General features: G+C 39.8%; 1 protein-coding gene across 2 annotated transcripts in view; it reads left to right on the top strand.

The window, feature by feature from the left end:
- The window catches only part of d4, a 548883-nt gene that overhangs the window by 76960 nt on the left and 454270 nt on the right, over window positions 1–17653 (top strand). For both annotated transcript variants that reach the window (XR_010860741.2, XM_067151017.2), the window contains exon 2: window positions 12257–12366. Coding sequence is in view for 1 of the 2 variants with exons in the window: in XM_067151017.2 (XP_067007118.1) it covers window positions 12257–12366 (110 nt within the window). In the remaining variant the exon portion in view is untranslated. The remainder of the gene's footprint in view (window positions 1–12256; window positions 12367–17653) is intronic.

Here is a 17653-nt window from a genome sequence, read left to right as displayed (position 1 = left end):
CATTTTGTGCAGTTACCACTGCATTCTTATTGACCTATCAGCCCAAATAAAAGTACATTTTGGCCATTATTTTCATCAGTTTTGTAGGACACATTCTATGACCAAAACGCAGACATTTGTGATCCGTGAACGATCTTAGTCTTTTTTCCGGCGGGGGGATTCGAATAGTGGATAGTCCCGGGGCAAAAACTATGCCCGTTTACTTATGTTTCCTGGGAGTACCCAATGAGTCGGAAAATCTCAATTCACTGCACTGGCAGGGGAAAGGACTATCTGACGTGGAGGCAATTTTTCCTCCAAGCCAGAGAAGAAACCACATCGTCGCTGCTAATTTGGAATAAAATAAATGTAGATTTAATAAAAGTGACGAGAAAGAAGCTTTTCTTATGAAACAGCTCATTTCAGGGTTGAATTTTGAGTTATTTATTGAATTGTGGTACTTCAATTTGGAAAAGGCCTAAATTGTAATTCTAGACCAATTCATATTACTATTACTACTCCTACTACTACTAACTGATCCTCTGACTTAAGTGCGCACACTGCTCATTCAAAACAGCGCGTCAGAGTAGGTATCGAATAGCTGGCATACTATGATGAACCAGTGTGTTACGTACCAGCAGTATCAGAAAATGTATGAACCAGAGGAATAGCATGCTAAAGAAGAAAGTTATCTAACTCCCCAGCTATTTCCCGCCAATATTCAGTTAGGCTGTTATACTCGGTACGCAGCAGTAATCCCATCTATCGGAGTTGAATGTCAGCATAAGAGGTAAAGAACATTACAACAAACAACAGCCAGTGTAATGTTATTGTTAATCAATGTTACGCGCTTTCGATATTGTAGGCCTTCACATTATTAATTGTCTTCCGGTTCTGAAATACCACTCTTATCAAAGTCGGTACGGTAAAACTGAATAAAACATAAATGATCGGAAATTGTATTCTCTATAACTTTTGTTATGTAGTACTTTTCCATAGGACGAAGAACATAGGTATTTAAAAATTAAATTTTAGGTGCCTTCCCCTGAACTACCATTTCACCCAGGGTGAATAACATTGTTTATAGCTTAAACTGTAGCTTCTTATTTCCCGACTCTATATACCGATTTTCATTAAATTCTGTTCACCCATTTTGTCGGTGCTCAGCGTTGATATGGACTTAGCAACAAAAATCCAAATTCATGAATATCTGTGTTATCATAGCTGGTACGTTAAAAATGCTTAAGACGTAAATGATCAGAAATTTAATTCTATATAACTTTAGTTATGTAGTATGTATCGATATGACCACTAATAATATAAATATTTGAGAATTGAATTTTAGGCCTTCCCCTAAACTACCATTTCACTCAGCGTGAATAAAATGACTTATAGCCCAGATTGTAGCGGCTTGCCCCCCGACTTTACATACCGATTTTTATTAAATTCTCTTCAGCCGTTTCCATGTGATGCGTGGACAGACAGACAGACAGAAATTACGGAAAAGTAAAAACTGCATTTTCTTGTTACTTTCGACATGACCGATACAGAAATACCATTATTTTCAAATTCTGAGCAATGTACAGAAAAAACTTTTATTTTATATATATAGATTACTCCTTCATCTATTTGCAACATTGTCACTGGCTTCTCGCCACTGTGGGAAGCTACATTGTTGTTGTTGTTGTTGTTTCTTATTTCATTATAAAGCCCTTATTGTCGTAATTATATACTTCTGAAATTCTTTACCAAACGCTCCACTTTTACAATACAAATTGTCTGTCTTTAAGACAACGTTATTATATTTCGAGAGATATTTCATCCTCCATTAGGACATCTTCAGTCAGTGATATACTAGATAGCATAAAATATAGCAAGGACATTAAAAATATTGAATGCTAACTGAAAGTCAAAGTGAAATGCGTCCAATGAAAATGTGACAAGTTGTGAAAACCATTAAAATTGTGACTGTCAATGGTATGAAAGTTACTGTCAGTTTCTCATAGGGGGGCATAGATCCCTTTCACCTAAAAGTGTCTATATGATGGAAAGGAGCAAAGAGGTGCTGTAATTGTACCCATTAGAAAGAGCAATTTTCCTGATGGTGTCTAGTTCTTTTTTTAGGTCGGAACAACAAAAGGTTCATCGACCGAATTATGTCTAAAATCCAAAACAAACCTAAATCTACTCTTATTAAAGAAAAGAAACAAAATGACAGTTTTTCAGTTTTTACCTTCAACAAAGATTCTGTTTACCAAATAATAAACCTATTTAAAAAACAAGGGGTAAAAATAGCATTCAAAACAACCAACAACAATCGTTCTCATTTCCACAATCCAGGGACCGTGAATAAATCTGACAAATTTGGCAAATCAGGCATCTACAGATTACAATGCCAGACTTGTTTAGCAAGCTAGATTGGGCAGACAGGACGGAGCTTTAACACCAGGTACACCAAACTTATTAATGCAGTTAAGCATAACAGACATCCAGCCATGGGTCTACACATGCACGAATCCAATCATAAATTTTCCGACGTAGACAGAAACCTGCAAATTATTGAAACCATGGAAAAGGGACTCCTACTCAATATCAAAGAAATGTTTTACATATCCTTAGGCCAACAAGTTAATTTTAATCATAATCTGAACGAATCCACCGAAAAAACAAACATTCTTTACGAGGCCATTCATCCCCTCAACATCAAGACATATCTAGACAGAATGGCTTGACAACAAAGCACTTCCCCTCTCTCACAAACCCCCTCCACTCCTCAACCAACCCAAAGCAAGCCACACCCCTTCCCCCTCCTCTCCCCGCCCACTCTCCTAGGCAACAATAACACCACACACACACACACACACACACAAGCACAGTTGAACAGATCGCAACCCACTCTTCTAATGGCTGGTCAGCGCGAGCGGCAACAGAGTAAGTAATACAAATATCATTTCAATTTAACTCGAACACAGTTTCTCATTCTTTATTTTTTTCCTCAGACACCTTCAATGCACTTTTCCATAAGCCAAGGCAATACCATCACTATTCTACATCAACAATAGTTAGCGACAGTTACAACTGCATAAGCAAGTTTTCCATAATGAAGGATGTTCCGCCAGCTCTTCAACCAACTTAAATCTACTAATAAGTTTTTTCCGTACTATCCTAAAACACTGCAAGATCATGTAAACCAAAACCAGCAAGTTCTAAATGTTTTCATTGTCAAACATATTTTTATTTCAACTGTGTCATATATTCAAGTTGATGTTACTTCCATGTCGGCTTCAGAATAAAGGAATTGAGAGGGATTATGAGCAGGAGACAGATACACTCACTAAACCTTTTACTTTATCTGAGCTGAACAGAGCAATAAATCAGTGTAAGAATGGTAAGGCTGCCGGCCTAGATGAAATATGTGTTGAGCAAATTAAGCAATTTGGACCTGTTACTAAACAATGGTTACTGGAACTGTACAACAATTGTTTAAACACCTGCAAATTACCACGTGTGTGGAGGAAATCCAGAGTAATCGCAATTCTCAAACCAGGAAAAGACCCAAATGATCCAAAAAATTACAGACCTATCTCACTGTTGTGTCATCTGTACAAGATCTTAGAACGGATGATCCTGGAAAGACTTACTGTAATCATTGAACCACTTCTTATTCCAGAGCAAGCAGGATTCCGCAAAGGAAAAAGTTGTACTTCACAGGTCCTCCATCTGACACAGTATATCGAAGATGGATATGAAAATCATAAAATCACAGGGGTGGCTTTTATCGACTTATCTGTTGCATATGATACAGTTAATCATCGTATACTGTTGCGCAAATTATACAACATGACAAAAGATTACAAGATGACTCAAGTAATTTGCAACCTTCTCCAAAATCGTAGGTTCTTCGTTGAATTTCAGGATCAGAAAAGTCGATGGAGGAAACAAAAGAATGGTCTGCCACAAGGCAGTGTTCTCGCCCCTATGCTCTTTAATATCTATACGAATGACCAACCTCTTCCAGTTGGCACCAGAAGCTTCATATATGCGGATGATCGAGCTATTGCTACTCAAGCAAACTGCTTTGAGGTTGTAGAAGAAAAGTTATCAGAGGCTCTTTCTGAACTATCTTACTACTACAGAGGAAATCAATTGAAGCCTAACCCATCTAAAACTCAGGTATGTGCCTTCCATTTAAAGAACAGACAGGCGTCAAGGAAATTGCAGGTAGTATGGGAAGATACTCAACTAGATCACTGCCCAACACCTAAATATCTAGGTGTAACATTGGATCGTGCTCTCACCTACAAACAACACTGCATGAACATCAAGCAGAAAGTGTCGGCTAGAAACAACATCCTTCGCAAGTTGTCTGGAACCAATTGGGGTACACATCCAAAGACGTTGAGAACTACAGCCCTGGCTCTGTGTTACTCCGCTGCAGAGTACGCTTGCCCTGTTTGGTACAGATCAAGTCATGCTAAACAAGTTGACATTTCTCTAAATGAAACATGTCGACTCATTACTGGCTGCTTGAGACCAACTCCACGAGATAGAATCTACTGTTTGGCTGGAATCGCCCCACCAGATATAAGAAGAGAAGTTGCATCCATGAATGAGAGAACTAAAGCACTTGCCTCATGTGCACACCCATTAAATGGATATGAACCTGCCCACCGAAGATTGAGGTCTAGGAGGAGTTTCCTGAATACAACCGAAGATTTAAACGAATCTGCTCAATCCACACGGTTGAGATTATGGAGAACTAGAAATCCTCAACTTGCTGATTGGATGCTACCAATTGAACATCTCCCCCCAGGACACGAGGAACATTGGTCTACGTGGAAATCGCTGAACAGGCTTCGCACTGGGGTTGGTAGATCAAGAACCAATATGGTAAAGTGGGGCTTTCCTGGCACATCCAGGCAATGCGAATGTGGTGAAGACCAAACCACAGCCCATTTCATGAACTGTAGTAAGTGTCCTTTAAGTTGCACAATAGAGGACTTGATGGCTGCAACACCTAATGCCCGTGATTTGGCAAAATTTTGGGCAAACACTATTTGATATGTATGTCGTTAAGTACCATTATGCAATGTAAAATGTATGCTTCTGATACGAATAAATAAATATATTCAAGTTGTTTGAAACAGGGCCAACAATTATGTTCCGTGTTCCACAAACACACGGTAATAATTCTAAATTAGATCCAAGACCTTTCTTAAAATACTAAGCATTTCAAGCCAATGTATAATTTCAGCTGATTACCAAATGTTTCATGTGATTGTGTGGTATAATAGTCAACAAGTTTTGTTTTAAAAAGGTTCACATATTCCAGTTGATTGTGGCAAGACCGTTTGATAAGTCTGTGCCTAGTTATACAAACATATGACAGCATTTTTACTCATGTACAGGAACATGAAAGTGCCATGTGTTTCATATCAGTGTATAAATTTTCAGTCACTGTGTATATTCTCAACTACGGTAGTGCATTTGTTTCCAATATGTGAACAATGTAGTGGAAGTGGAAAATGTTTATTGAAGACTTTATTTTGTAAAGTGTGGTAATATGTTTTATTTGTAACGACCTAACCTGTACAGTGTATATTTGTAACATTTGTATTTGTAAATAGTAGGTTTCAGTTCTGTACTTACTGGAAGCATCTAGAAAATTGTTACATGAATTTTTGAACAGGGTGTGTTGCCTTTTGTTCGTTATGTGTTCTAGAAGGCATTTTCTAACTATTCTGGAAATGGAAGATTCGCGAACGTGCGTATTCGAGAAAATTATTTAAAGTTCGTGATTGTAGTAGGAACCTAGGAGGGGATAGGCGGACTCATGCATTCTGATTGGCTACTTCAAGGCCAGGGCTTAGCTTTATATAGAATGCGAGGCAGCATTTCGTATTCTTGCCTTGGTCTTGTCTTGGCCTGGTCTGCCTTAGTCTGTGTTGGTCTGTCTGAAGTTTTGCGTCGTGTGCGATGCCTCGCTACCGGGATGGCCCACCTTCGGGTAAGCACTCTTGAATTCCGTTCCGGCTAAAATTCAAATTAACCGCTACTACAGTGGTTACACAAAACAAAGCACTAAACACAATAAAGGGTGGGGGGGAAGGTGCCTTCACTCAGTACCAAAAAAACTTCACACAGAGTTGAAAATCAGTTGGACCTACGCGGATCTCCACCGACAACATACGTAAATATATCAGTAGGGCCAACTAGTGGATAATAAACCAGGAAGGTGGAAGGAGCCAGAACCTACCAAGGGCATGGATATGGCTTAGATTGCAGATTCCGAAATGAATCAGCCGTGATCCTTAAATTTGAAAAATATTATTTACAAATGGATTTTACAAATACATTCCGAACAAAATCCGCCAACTTGCAACTTGCAACTATATTCTCTGTGATACACATAACTTAGAGGTTCTTTGATAATACCTTTGTACAAGTTCAAAATTTCAAACAAACTATACATCTAGTTACATATCCAGTTGTACAATGCAATTTACAGTGAAGTAAACGTACTCTCCAAAACTCTAGCATACATCAAGTGACACTGAACTACCAGAGGTAAACCGCAAGGTACATATATTAAACTACAATCTACATATTTAGTGAAACAAGAAATGGGAATTCCTCAAAAACAAACACGCAAGCCCAGCTGAAAATCTAAGGCGTCATAAATAATTAATTTGGCGAATCTAGGTTAGGCTAGGGCAGACTCCTATACGAAATAGCAACCAAACATTACGGAAATTTTAGCCGGAACGGAATTCAAGAGTGCGAGGCGTCGCACACGACGTAAAACTTCAGACAGACCAACACAGACTAAGGCAGACAAGACCAAGGCAAGAATACGAAATGCTGCCTCGCACTCTATATAAAGGTAAACCCTGGCCAATCAGAATGCGTGAGTCCGCCTATCCCCTCCTAGGTTCACCAATCACAATTCCTACTACAGTCGCGAACTTTAACTAAGCTTCTTGAGTACGCACGTTCGCGAATCTTCCATTTCCAGAATAGTTAGAAAATGCCTTCTAGAACACACAAGCAACAACAGGCAACACACCCTGTTCAAAAATTCATGTAACAATTTTCTAGATACTTCCAGTAAGTACAGAACTGAAACCTACTATTTACAAATACAAATGTTACAAATATTACACTGTACAGGTTAGGTCGTTACAAATAAAACATATTACCACACTTTTCAATAAACACTTTCCATTTCCACTACATTGTTCACCTGTGACACAATACATTGCACTGCTCACCATGTGTACGTTACATGTCAATGTAATGTTTTGCAACCTGTCGATGTGTTGGTATATCATTTTTTATTATGATGATTGTTATCAGATTCCTCTTGATTTGATTTTCAACAAGAACTGATGACTCCAATTGAGTCAAAACCTGTCTTCTTATAAATTAATATATTTTTACAATGTGTTGAATGGTGAAACATCCCTCAGACTCTATCTTACATGGGAGTATCTTGCATGTAAGGAGGTGTCTTTCAAATGGGTTGTGTATATTATCCACATCTTGCATACATTTAAGAGAATTGGAAATTCTGCGAATTTGTACACTAGAAGATTGCTATAACTGTTGCTGCTGTTGTGGGTTTTTTAATATCCATGAGCAGCAGCAGCTGGTTGGGTGTAGATTTCTGGAACTTGGTCTTCCCTCATTTAGATTGATAAAACATCTTTGACTTGAGGCTCTGGTGTTTGCAGACAATGTGGCAATGTGGGGAGGGAGTGCAAAATAATCTAAATGCATGGTGTAAGATGATTTTCGAATGAAATTGAACCTATCACAAACAGTAGCATTTAAAATACAGGACCACCAAGTTGAAGTAAGAGTAATGGCTAGTAATAATAGAGCTGAGATAGAAATAACAGAGTAAACACCGACCATGTTATGAGAAGGTCCCACAAAGAACAAAAATGATCCTGTACAAGTCATATTTCATTCCCATCCTTACATTTTCTCTGGAAATCTGCACACTAAAATAAAAGGATTGTACTAGGATTCAAGCCTCTGAAATTAATTATTTTAGAACTGCCCTCCAAAAGACATGAAATTGATTGAAATGATGAGATCCGAATGTTGGGCGGCGGGAAATAACCTGACCACTGTAAAAGGCCAGCAGCTTCGCCATTAGTGCACGTTGGTGTCCGCCAAGAAATCGACTGATACTGTGATGTGACACACATTTGGAAGCATAACCATAGTGGTGTAAGCGGTCTCAAAACTGCGTGAGAAAGGCAACGGGAAACCATTTCGTATTTGATCTCCAGGAAAATCCTTAGCATGACTGGAAAGCTTAAAACCAAGGCCCCCAGTCCTCGGCAGCCCTTCAGTGGGCAGGGGGTGCTAAGAATCTCAGGGCCAGTCGTGAGAAGGATAGCAACGTGGAATGTTCGCAGCTTGTTTCAAAGTGGAAAGACTCGAGAGATGGAGAGACTGAAGATTGACGTTCTTGGCATTAGTGAAATGCGTTGGCCTCGTTCAGGAAAGAGTGTGGTCAGTGGTTATCAGACGATCCTCGCCATCTTACATCGAGACATCACTATCAAATAGGGTATGTTTATTACAGCTTAATGCACAATCATCCAACTATATGCTCCAACATGTGATGCGTCGCACGTTGATGTCAAAGATTTTTACACGAAAATCGAAGCAGCTCTGTCATACACCAAACTATCTGAGATAAACATGGTGATGGGCGATTTCAATTGCCAAAATCGGCCATGGCCGACGGGCTGATGTAGTCGGTGACTACGGATTAGGAGCAAGCAATACTCGAGGTGATCAACTGGTCCAGATGTGCCAGGAGGAGGACCTTATTATAGCAAACACATATTTCCATCTACCTCTACATCGCCTCTATACGTGGACCTCTAATGCTGACAGCAGTATTAGGAACCAGATTGATTACATCACAATTAACAAGCAGTTCAGAAATTCTACCAAATGTGTGAAAATGTACCCTGGTGCTGATATCAACTCAGACCATAGCCTACTGTTTGCTTCCATGAATCTCTGGCTGAAGAAATGCCTTTTAAAGGGGAGTTTTAGTCAGATTGAGATTCAGAAGCTTCAAGATCAAGCACGGAAGGATGAAGTTCAGTCAGCCCTACGTGTAAAACTTGCTGAAGTTCAAAACATCGTTAATGTAAATGATGTTGAAGGTACTTGGAATCGCATTAAATGTGCAATTAACAATATAAGTGAAATAAAATTAATGGATGCTGGAAGAAAGAAAAACAAGCCGTGGATGACAGAAGAAATCCTGAAGGTGATGGATCAGAGAAGGTCTTTTAAGAACAAAGGTCCTGCAAAGTACAAAATTTGCAGAATTTAATACGACAAAGAATAAAGAATGCAATGAAATAGAATTAATGAATTCAAAATATGATTTTTTCAACATGTACAAGAAAGTGAAACAAGTAACCGGTGCATATAACAAGAAGGGTAGTGGAGTCCTCCTTAATAAGAATGGTGATATCTTCGCGAGCACTGAAGAGAAACTGAAGGAATGGATGGAATATGTACAAAATCTCTTCTTGGATCGCAGAAATGTAGATCATGGTGCTTGTGGATATCACACGTGCAGAAGTAGAATATGCCATAAGAACAGCAAAGAATGGGAAGGCTCCAGGCCCTGATGAGATGTATGCTAAGATACTGAAAATGCTTGAGAAAGAAAAATCCCTTTCATTATTAGTTGACCTATTGAACTGTATTCACCGCAGTGGAACCATTCCTCAGAACTGGCTCAAATCGACTTTCGTAATATTGCCTAAGAAAGCCAATGCAAAATTCTGCAATGAATATAGAACAATTAGTTTGATGAGCCACGTTCTGAAAGTATTCCTAAAGGTCTTGCATGCGAAAATTTTTCATAAATGTAAGAATAATGGAACAGTTTGGCTTCAGGCATGGTTTTGGTACTAGAGAGGCATTATTCAGTCTGCAGGTATTAGTCCTCCAACGGTGCCGAGATGTCAATGTCGAACTTTTTGCTTGTTTCATCGATTACGAAAAGGCCTTTGATACAGTCCGCTATGATGAACTTATGAACATTCTTCGAGAATTAGGACTTGATATTATTGGTAATCTCTACTGGAACCAGAGCACTGGCATAAGAGTTGATGGTCATGTCTCGGCAGAAGTCTCATTTATGAAAGGAGTTCGCCAAGGCTGTATTCTTTCCCCCATGCTTTTCAACATCTGTTCAGAAAATATTTTTCAAGATGCTCTTTATGGAAAGACTCAAAGGAGTTTTGGTTAATGGTTTCATCATAAATAAAATCAGGTATGCCAATGACACTGTGCTACTTGCAAACAATCTACACGATCTACAGAAACTATTTAATGGTGTCACTGAAGCCAGCAGCACAATGGGCTTGAGGCTTAGAATGGATGGTTATAAGTAGGAAAGAAGATGGCATTCGAGGTAATCTCACAGCAGCAAAGGAACAGATCGCGAGAGTGGCAACAATTAAATACCTGGGATGCCACATCAATGATGACTGGGATGCAGAATTGAGCAGGCCAGAACTTCTTTTCAGAGACTTAGGAAACTTTTGACAAGCCGTGACCTTTCCATTTCACTACGGACACGACTACTCCGGTGCTACATTTTCAGCATTCTGTTATACGGCGTTGAGGCATGGACACTGACACCATGTGCAAGAAGTTGCAAGCATTTGAAACTTGGACGTACCGAAGGATGCTGAAGATACCTTGGACAGCTAAAATGACCAACATAGACGTTTTGCACCGTATGAACAAAGAACCAGAAATTCTCACTACCAGCAAGAGAAGGAAGCTAGAATACTTTGGTCATATGATGCGGAACAGTAAATACCACGTTCTGCAAGTAATACTCCAAGGGAAAATTAATGGAAAACATGGTCTGGGCAGGAGGAGGATATCGTGGCTCAGCAACTTGAGCCTGTGTTTTGGGGTGACAAAGCTTACTCTGTTCAGAACAGCTATGAACAAACAACAGATCACGCTACTGATTGCCAACGTTCTGCAAGGACATGGCACATGAAGAAGATGATCTAACCTAGGTCTAAATGAATTGATAGTGGAAAGGCTTAGGTCATCTAGACTTAAATGGTTTGGGCATGTTAAACGAATCAATAGCACAAGGTTACCATGTGCTTATTTGGAAAAGAGAATAACAGGTAGAAGACAAGTTGGAAGACCAAGAATAAGATGGACGGACCAACTGAGGGAAGACGAGAGAAGAGGATGGAATTGGGAATCTGTCATGGTCAACAAAGTATTTTTGAATAGGGAACTTTGGAAGATGCTCGTTTTCAAACACCCTACCCGGCTCGCTGGAAGGGCAAACCAATGATGATATCTTAGAGGCTGTTAATGTTGCAGTATGCCATTCTAAGTTCTACAAGTATGGTGCTTCGCTTCCATTTGTGATTACTGCAGGAGTTTTATCTACTTTTATATACCTCGCAAGACTTCCGTGACATTGAACTGGTTTCAAGCAATACATGCTCACCTAACTCTTGATTATGGAGCTTTCCAACAAATTGTGGAACACCGGACCACAAACTGCACCAGTGGCTGAATGGACTTGATGTGCTGCATACATTTATTGTTCTAATTTTCTCTGTAGTAAAACGCTAACAAATCTTCAGATAATTCTGGACAGCTGTGAAGACAACACTCCTCCTGGTCTGGACTGTAGGTGACAAGCAACATCGTGGTTGTGGTGGTTCAGCAATCCGAAGAGATAGATAGGTTACTGTGGCATACTGGAGCGTTCGTCCTTATAGTACCCTGGGGACTCTGTACTCGGTGGCGTGATACTGACGCCTCGATCACACGAGTGGTCGGAACTGTAAGGAGAAAGTGGATGGCTTGTGTCACTTTCATACCTCTTTGTATGCTCGCACAACCTTCTGTTTCCTCTAGGGTTCCTCAAGGTTTAGTGTGTGTTCATGACAAAGCTGTTTTGGTTCAAGATTCTTGTCAATATCAAAAGTTTTTGTTTGACCCTCAAATATGTAATCATTACAGATTGTATAAGTCTGTTGTCATTATGCAGACATCCGTTTCCGGATGATATAGTCAGTTTGATGTGAATGCTTGGGTCTTAGAATAAAATAAGGTATTGGAGATAGCAGTGCCGTTTGTGGCATGAAAGTCTCATAGTGCGCAAAAAAAAAAAAAAAAATATTGAGATCAACAAGGACCAGTGCAGAAATTAGCTGGATTAATGAATTTGAACTTGTTACAGTTTCCTCAATGACGCCTCCTACCGAGAAGCTATTGAGAACTCGGCCAACTATAACACACGCCTTTGTATTGAAAGGAGATTGCGGATGCCGTTCCTGGACTCTCAGACGGGTAAGCACCTCCACTTTGGCCTTTAGTTTAACCAGAAAGCACTTTGTGTGTGTACACAACATATTACACTTGGTTCACACAAACACAGCTCATGGAAATGGACTGCGAGTCATCATGGGTTTGTCAAACGATTCTTGAAATCAGCAGAGGGTAAGTGCATTCTCTATGCAAAGCTCATAGCTTCGTTTATCATGAGATGTTCCCAGTAATAATAATTATAGGACCCCCTGTTGGTGGAGGATGCAGATGAAGAATAAACCCACGGTATCCCCTGCCTTGTGTAAAAGGCGACTAAAAGGGGTGACCATGGAATAATTGAATTAGAACCATGAAACTACTTGTGATTAGTAGCATCACGCAGGGAACACCGTGGGTGGCCTTTACTTGCGAGTAGTGCCACTATGTTAGGTACACAATAGGTTTGCGATTAGTAGTAGGAGATAGTGGTTAACTGTGAGTTTACAGTACCTGTCATTAGTACCACTATATGCAGAATAGCACGGGTCTGGGCGTTGCCTGTGATTAGTACACCTATGTGGGGAACACCATGTGTTTGCGTTGCCTATGAGTAGCGCCATTATGTGAGAAACACCATAGGTCTGCGTTACCTGTGCAACGTACAATATTAGTAGTATCGTAATGTGTGGAACACCGTGAGTTTTTTGATTAGCACTGCAACACAAGAAATACCATGCTTCTACTTTAATGGTGATAAGTACCATTATCAGGGGCTACTGACCTGGACTTTGGACCCCTTCAGACAACAAGCATCATCGATTCAGGATTGTACTGTGGAAGCGGTCAGTGATACTATTGTCTCTGGGAAGGTTGAACATTGCGGGTTAGATCCACTGATTGTTTTAAGTTCATAATCATTTTTCATTGTCGTCTTTTTGACTTGTAGTCAGTGGATCGACTTTCAGTATTGTAAGTTGGATGTGCTGGTTATTTTAAATTCATATTCATCCATTCATTCTTCATCATCCCATTTTGAATTCTGGTCAATGAATGGGTTAAATTGTCATTACATTTTGTCTCATTTTGTACCATTTGGGGTCGATAACGTCGATTTTAGGCTCCTTTAAACAAGCATCGCCGGGCTGAGTGGCTCAGACGGTTAAGGCGCTGGCCTTCTAACCCCAACTTGGCAGGTTTGATCCTGGCTCAGTCCGGTGGTATTTGAAGGTGCTCAAATACGACAGCCCTATGTCGGTAGATTTACTGGCACGTAAAAGAACTCCTGCGGGACTAAATTCCGGCACCTCGGCGTCTCCGAAGACCTTAAAATTGTAGTTAGTGGGACGTAAAGCAAATGGCATTATTATTATTAAACAAGTATCATCATCATCAGTAATTACAGGTGAAAGAGGGTGGTGGCTGCCTCAGCAGACAAACGGCAGCTTTTTCTTTCATTTGCTTGAAAAGTTATGCCAAGGTGTTTAGATTAATTTACCCTCATAAGTCCCATATTCTTGTATGTGATGTTTGATGAACATAATTTGAACTGTTCTTTGAATAGCTGTTCCTTTCTGCCTGGTTGACAAGTTTATTGAATGCTTCTTATGATGTCGAAGCCAGTGCCATGTTGTCGGCACTTGTTTCAGCGATGTCTCTTGTTGCAATATTAAACCTTTATCATTTGTCATTTAATATTGCAAGATTGTCAACAATGTTTGTTGATATTGGTGCACGTACCCTCTTGACGAGTCCATAATTGTTGCCTCCGGGTTTACAGTATGGTTTCCTTCCAGAAACCAAATTGCTCTTCAGGAGTAATTTGATCCATTCTCTAAAGCTATTCCATGACTTTCCTTTACCTTTGTACAGGATGGAACCAGTTCCACTAACTTGAAGCATTTGCACTCTGTATATGTGAGACCACTGAGTGTAGTTGAATGAAATTCCTTCATAATACTCCATCTGTATACGAGGCTCATGGCTTGTGCAACATTAGGAGGTGAATTTTAGCAGTTCGACAGTCGTGTGATACATTACTGTAACTTGTGCAGTTATTCACATTGGAGTGTTCGTGAAGTGATCAGTGAAACCTGACACAAAATTAAAGAGGTGCCAATGGGAGCAAGCAGTAAAGGAAACTCTCAACACGCTTGCCAACACGAAGACAGTTGTAAAGCAACTGAAAGAAACAATAAATTTCAATACGAGTGTGATCGAGGAACTAAAGCATGCGCTGGAAGAAAGACATGACCCTAAGGGAATTGAAAACGGAGCTGCAAGTTAAAACAGACAGTTTAGAGCAGTATCAAAAGAAACTGCAGGAGAAAACACAGATAATATTGTCATTGATATTGCACGTGAGATCAGGGTGGAACTCTCAGTGGACGAAATAGACAAAATGGCTGTCCAAGACCCATAATTGTGAAGTTTGTTTTGTACCAGAAAAGAAATGCAATTTTTGTAAACAAACGAAACAAAGAGGACCTGACCCCAGAGAGCCTGTGGATTCTACAAGTGAGTTCAGTGTGCGGAAATTATGGTTGAAGGATGGCAGAGAACTCGTAAAATACCTGTGTCAAACTGCGAAGATCTTGATCGTATTCGCTAACCATGAGCCGAGATTCTGTAACCTAAATACCGCTATATAGAACTTTAATAAGAATTTCAACTGTAGCTATAGCCTACATTTTTATCATTAATTTCAGTTTTTAGTTTCTTAATTTTATCTAGTGTAGTTTTTCCTTTTATATCTACAGTTAAATTTCAAGTTGTCAGCAACAAGCAACCAGGAAACAAATGCCTCTAGTTGCAGTCTCTCCAATACACAGTCCCAAGCAGGTTATTACTTGTACCTCCCAGCCCCCACCCTAAGTACCGCTAATCACTGAACCACACCCCTACCGTACCGGTGTAATAAGACACGATAAGATATACCCACATCAGGAGAAAATGAGGCGTGGACCCGACTAGGAAAGCCCTGAACTGGAGACCTCCCTCATTATCAGTAAACAAGGAAACGAAACTAATACTATAGCAATAAAAATTAGAATGAAATTTACATAGGGTTTATTGATAAAATAGAATTGAAACAAAGGTCATAGTGAGAAAAACCAGTAATGAAAGGATTGTTAAAGGATTTAAACAATAGCATACTTTGTTGAAGCATTCTCTCAACATCATGAAGTGAGCATCTCGTTATTACACTCCAAGATTAAAATTAAAAATTGCCACATAGCTCACCTCCTCTAATATAAACTTGGTACATACTCTGGCAGTATTATCACAATTTACACGGCACAATCAGGTAGTTTCTTTCACGAGATCCCTTTTTTATTCATAGTACTCGCGTGTTTACATGCCATTATTCACACAGCCTCCACGCATCAAGGAGAATAAAGGTAGCAAGAAAAACCAAAACGTTGGATAATAACATCCCACAGAGACCAACATCTCGGTACCAAAGTTCAAAGATTAAAATCCCAAAGACACTAAAGGGCAAGCGCACAACCCAAAGAATAAAGTAAACAAATATGGCGGCCTCACGGGCGAGCCATCGGCCAAGATCAAGACATGGCAAAAATAAATAATGCAGTATCGAGATAAAACACAAAACGCACAACCAAGATTAAAAGTGAAAATACAACTGACTGATACATCACCTTCGTACTCCCCTGACTCACGGACACGCACTCAGACATTCACACATTTGCCCGCATGGGCAAGAAATATGAGCGGCAGCTTCATTTTATTAGATCAACACCAATCCACATTGCACAACTCACCTGGTCACAACAACGGGTCTCGCATCAAACCGCTAACAGCGCGCACATTCCAAACCATTCAATAACGGGATCGGATAAATATTCCGTACTTAGGCCCATCATGTTTCGCGCTCCGTACGACCAGAATGGAGCTTCGAGTCGACACGGCGTGCTTACACACATTGGATGGCAAAATACCATACGACGCAGTGCACATCACAATCAGTCCGTGACCCAGTTACCAACATCGCATCATCGTCATAATAACAACGGACACACATTCCATTCATGCTGTGGGCCAGAGGACGCGTATCAATCAGCTATTATTAAGTCAAATGAATGCCCCCGCGATAAAAGTAGAATCAGTATAAAACAAGAACCAACGTACCTGACATGAATAACGAAAACAATAAGAAGTAAGATAGAATAGGGTAAGTTTAACAGCCATTTGAAACACAGGAAAGGCCTCCACTGTTAGTTCATATCTCCAAAACAAAGCAAAGATTCTCTTCAAAGAGGTAAAACTCCTAATCTCGTAAAAGCAACGATCTTCCGTGTTAATGACAGACAGTGCTGCTCTCTCTTGTGCATCGATACAAACACATAAGTTGTTCGAACTGAGGCTGAATGAAGCCATATACATACGAAAAACGTCGATTAATAAACATGCCAGTAGGCATGGTTGATCACCTTCAAGACATTCTTTCGCCTTACCCTACCTCCTTACAAATAGCTCATGTAAACACTCGGAGCATTTTCCCACATTTCCTGGAATTCTCTGAAATATTCTCATCCTGTGTGCCATACTATTCTTTAAGTTGTGGTTGCGTCATTCTGTCCCTTCATTCATTAGTTAGGAATGACAGGAGCGGTTAGTTCGGTGGAGGCGTCTTGTATGTATAGCCTATACGTTATGATGTGAAGTATATGGTGATATTAAAATCCCCCAGTGCTTTCTCCAATAGCCCTGAATTCTTGTTCATTCAGCTCATAGTTCGCGGTACGAAGCGCTTGCTTGGTGTGGTGTATCGTCCACCGAAGACTGGTAACATCACATATCTGGAGGAAGCCCTACATGACCTAACACCCAGGTATGAGCAACTGATTTTAATGGGAGACTTTAATACAGACTTGACAAACAAATCTACCGAAACAAGATGATTGACAGCTGTAATCATCCATTAATTTAACAATAATTCTCATTTCTCATGTTGCCAACTCACCTACGCCCTTCGATCTAATAATTACTAATAATACCAACGGAATCCTAACTCGTGGACAAATGCTAATTCCCGGTCTCTCCCAACATGACATGGTTTATGCTGTGTATTCCTTAAAAGTGCTCTATATTCAAGCCGAAATTAATGACATATTTTAAACACTTTAATGAAGACGCATTTTTTGAAGATGCTCTTAACACACCATGACATTCAGTTCATAAATGACATCGACGGAAAAGTATACTACCGGTCAAAAGTTTTCGATCACCTATGCACAAAACTAGATACTTTATTTCAATGTACAAACACATCGTAAAAACTAAATAGACCAACAAAATATATATTTTC

Source organism: Anabrus simplex, chromosome 7 (genome assembly GCF_040414725.1).
Source record: "Anabrus simplex isolate iqAnaSimp1 chromosome 7, ASM4041472v1, whole genome shotgun sequence".
NCBI lineage: Eukaryota > Metazoa > Arthropoda > Insecta > Orthoptera > Tettigoniidae > Anabrus > Anabrus simplex.
This window is presented reverse-complemented; position numbering and strand designations above follow the sequence as displayed.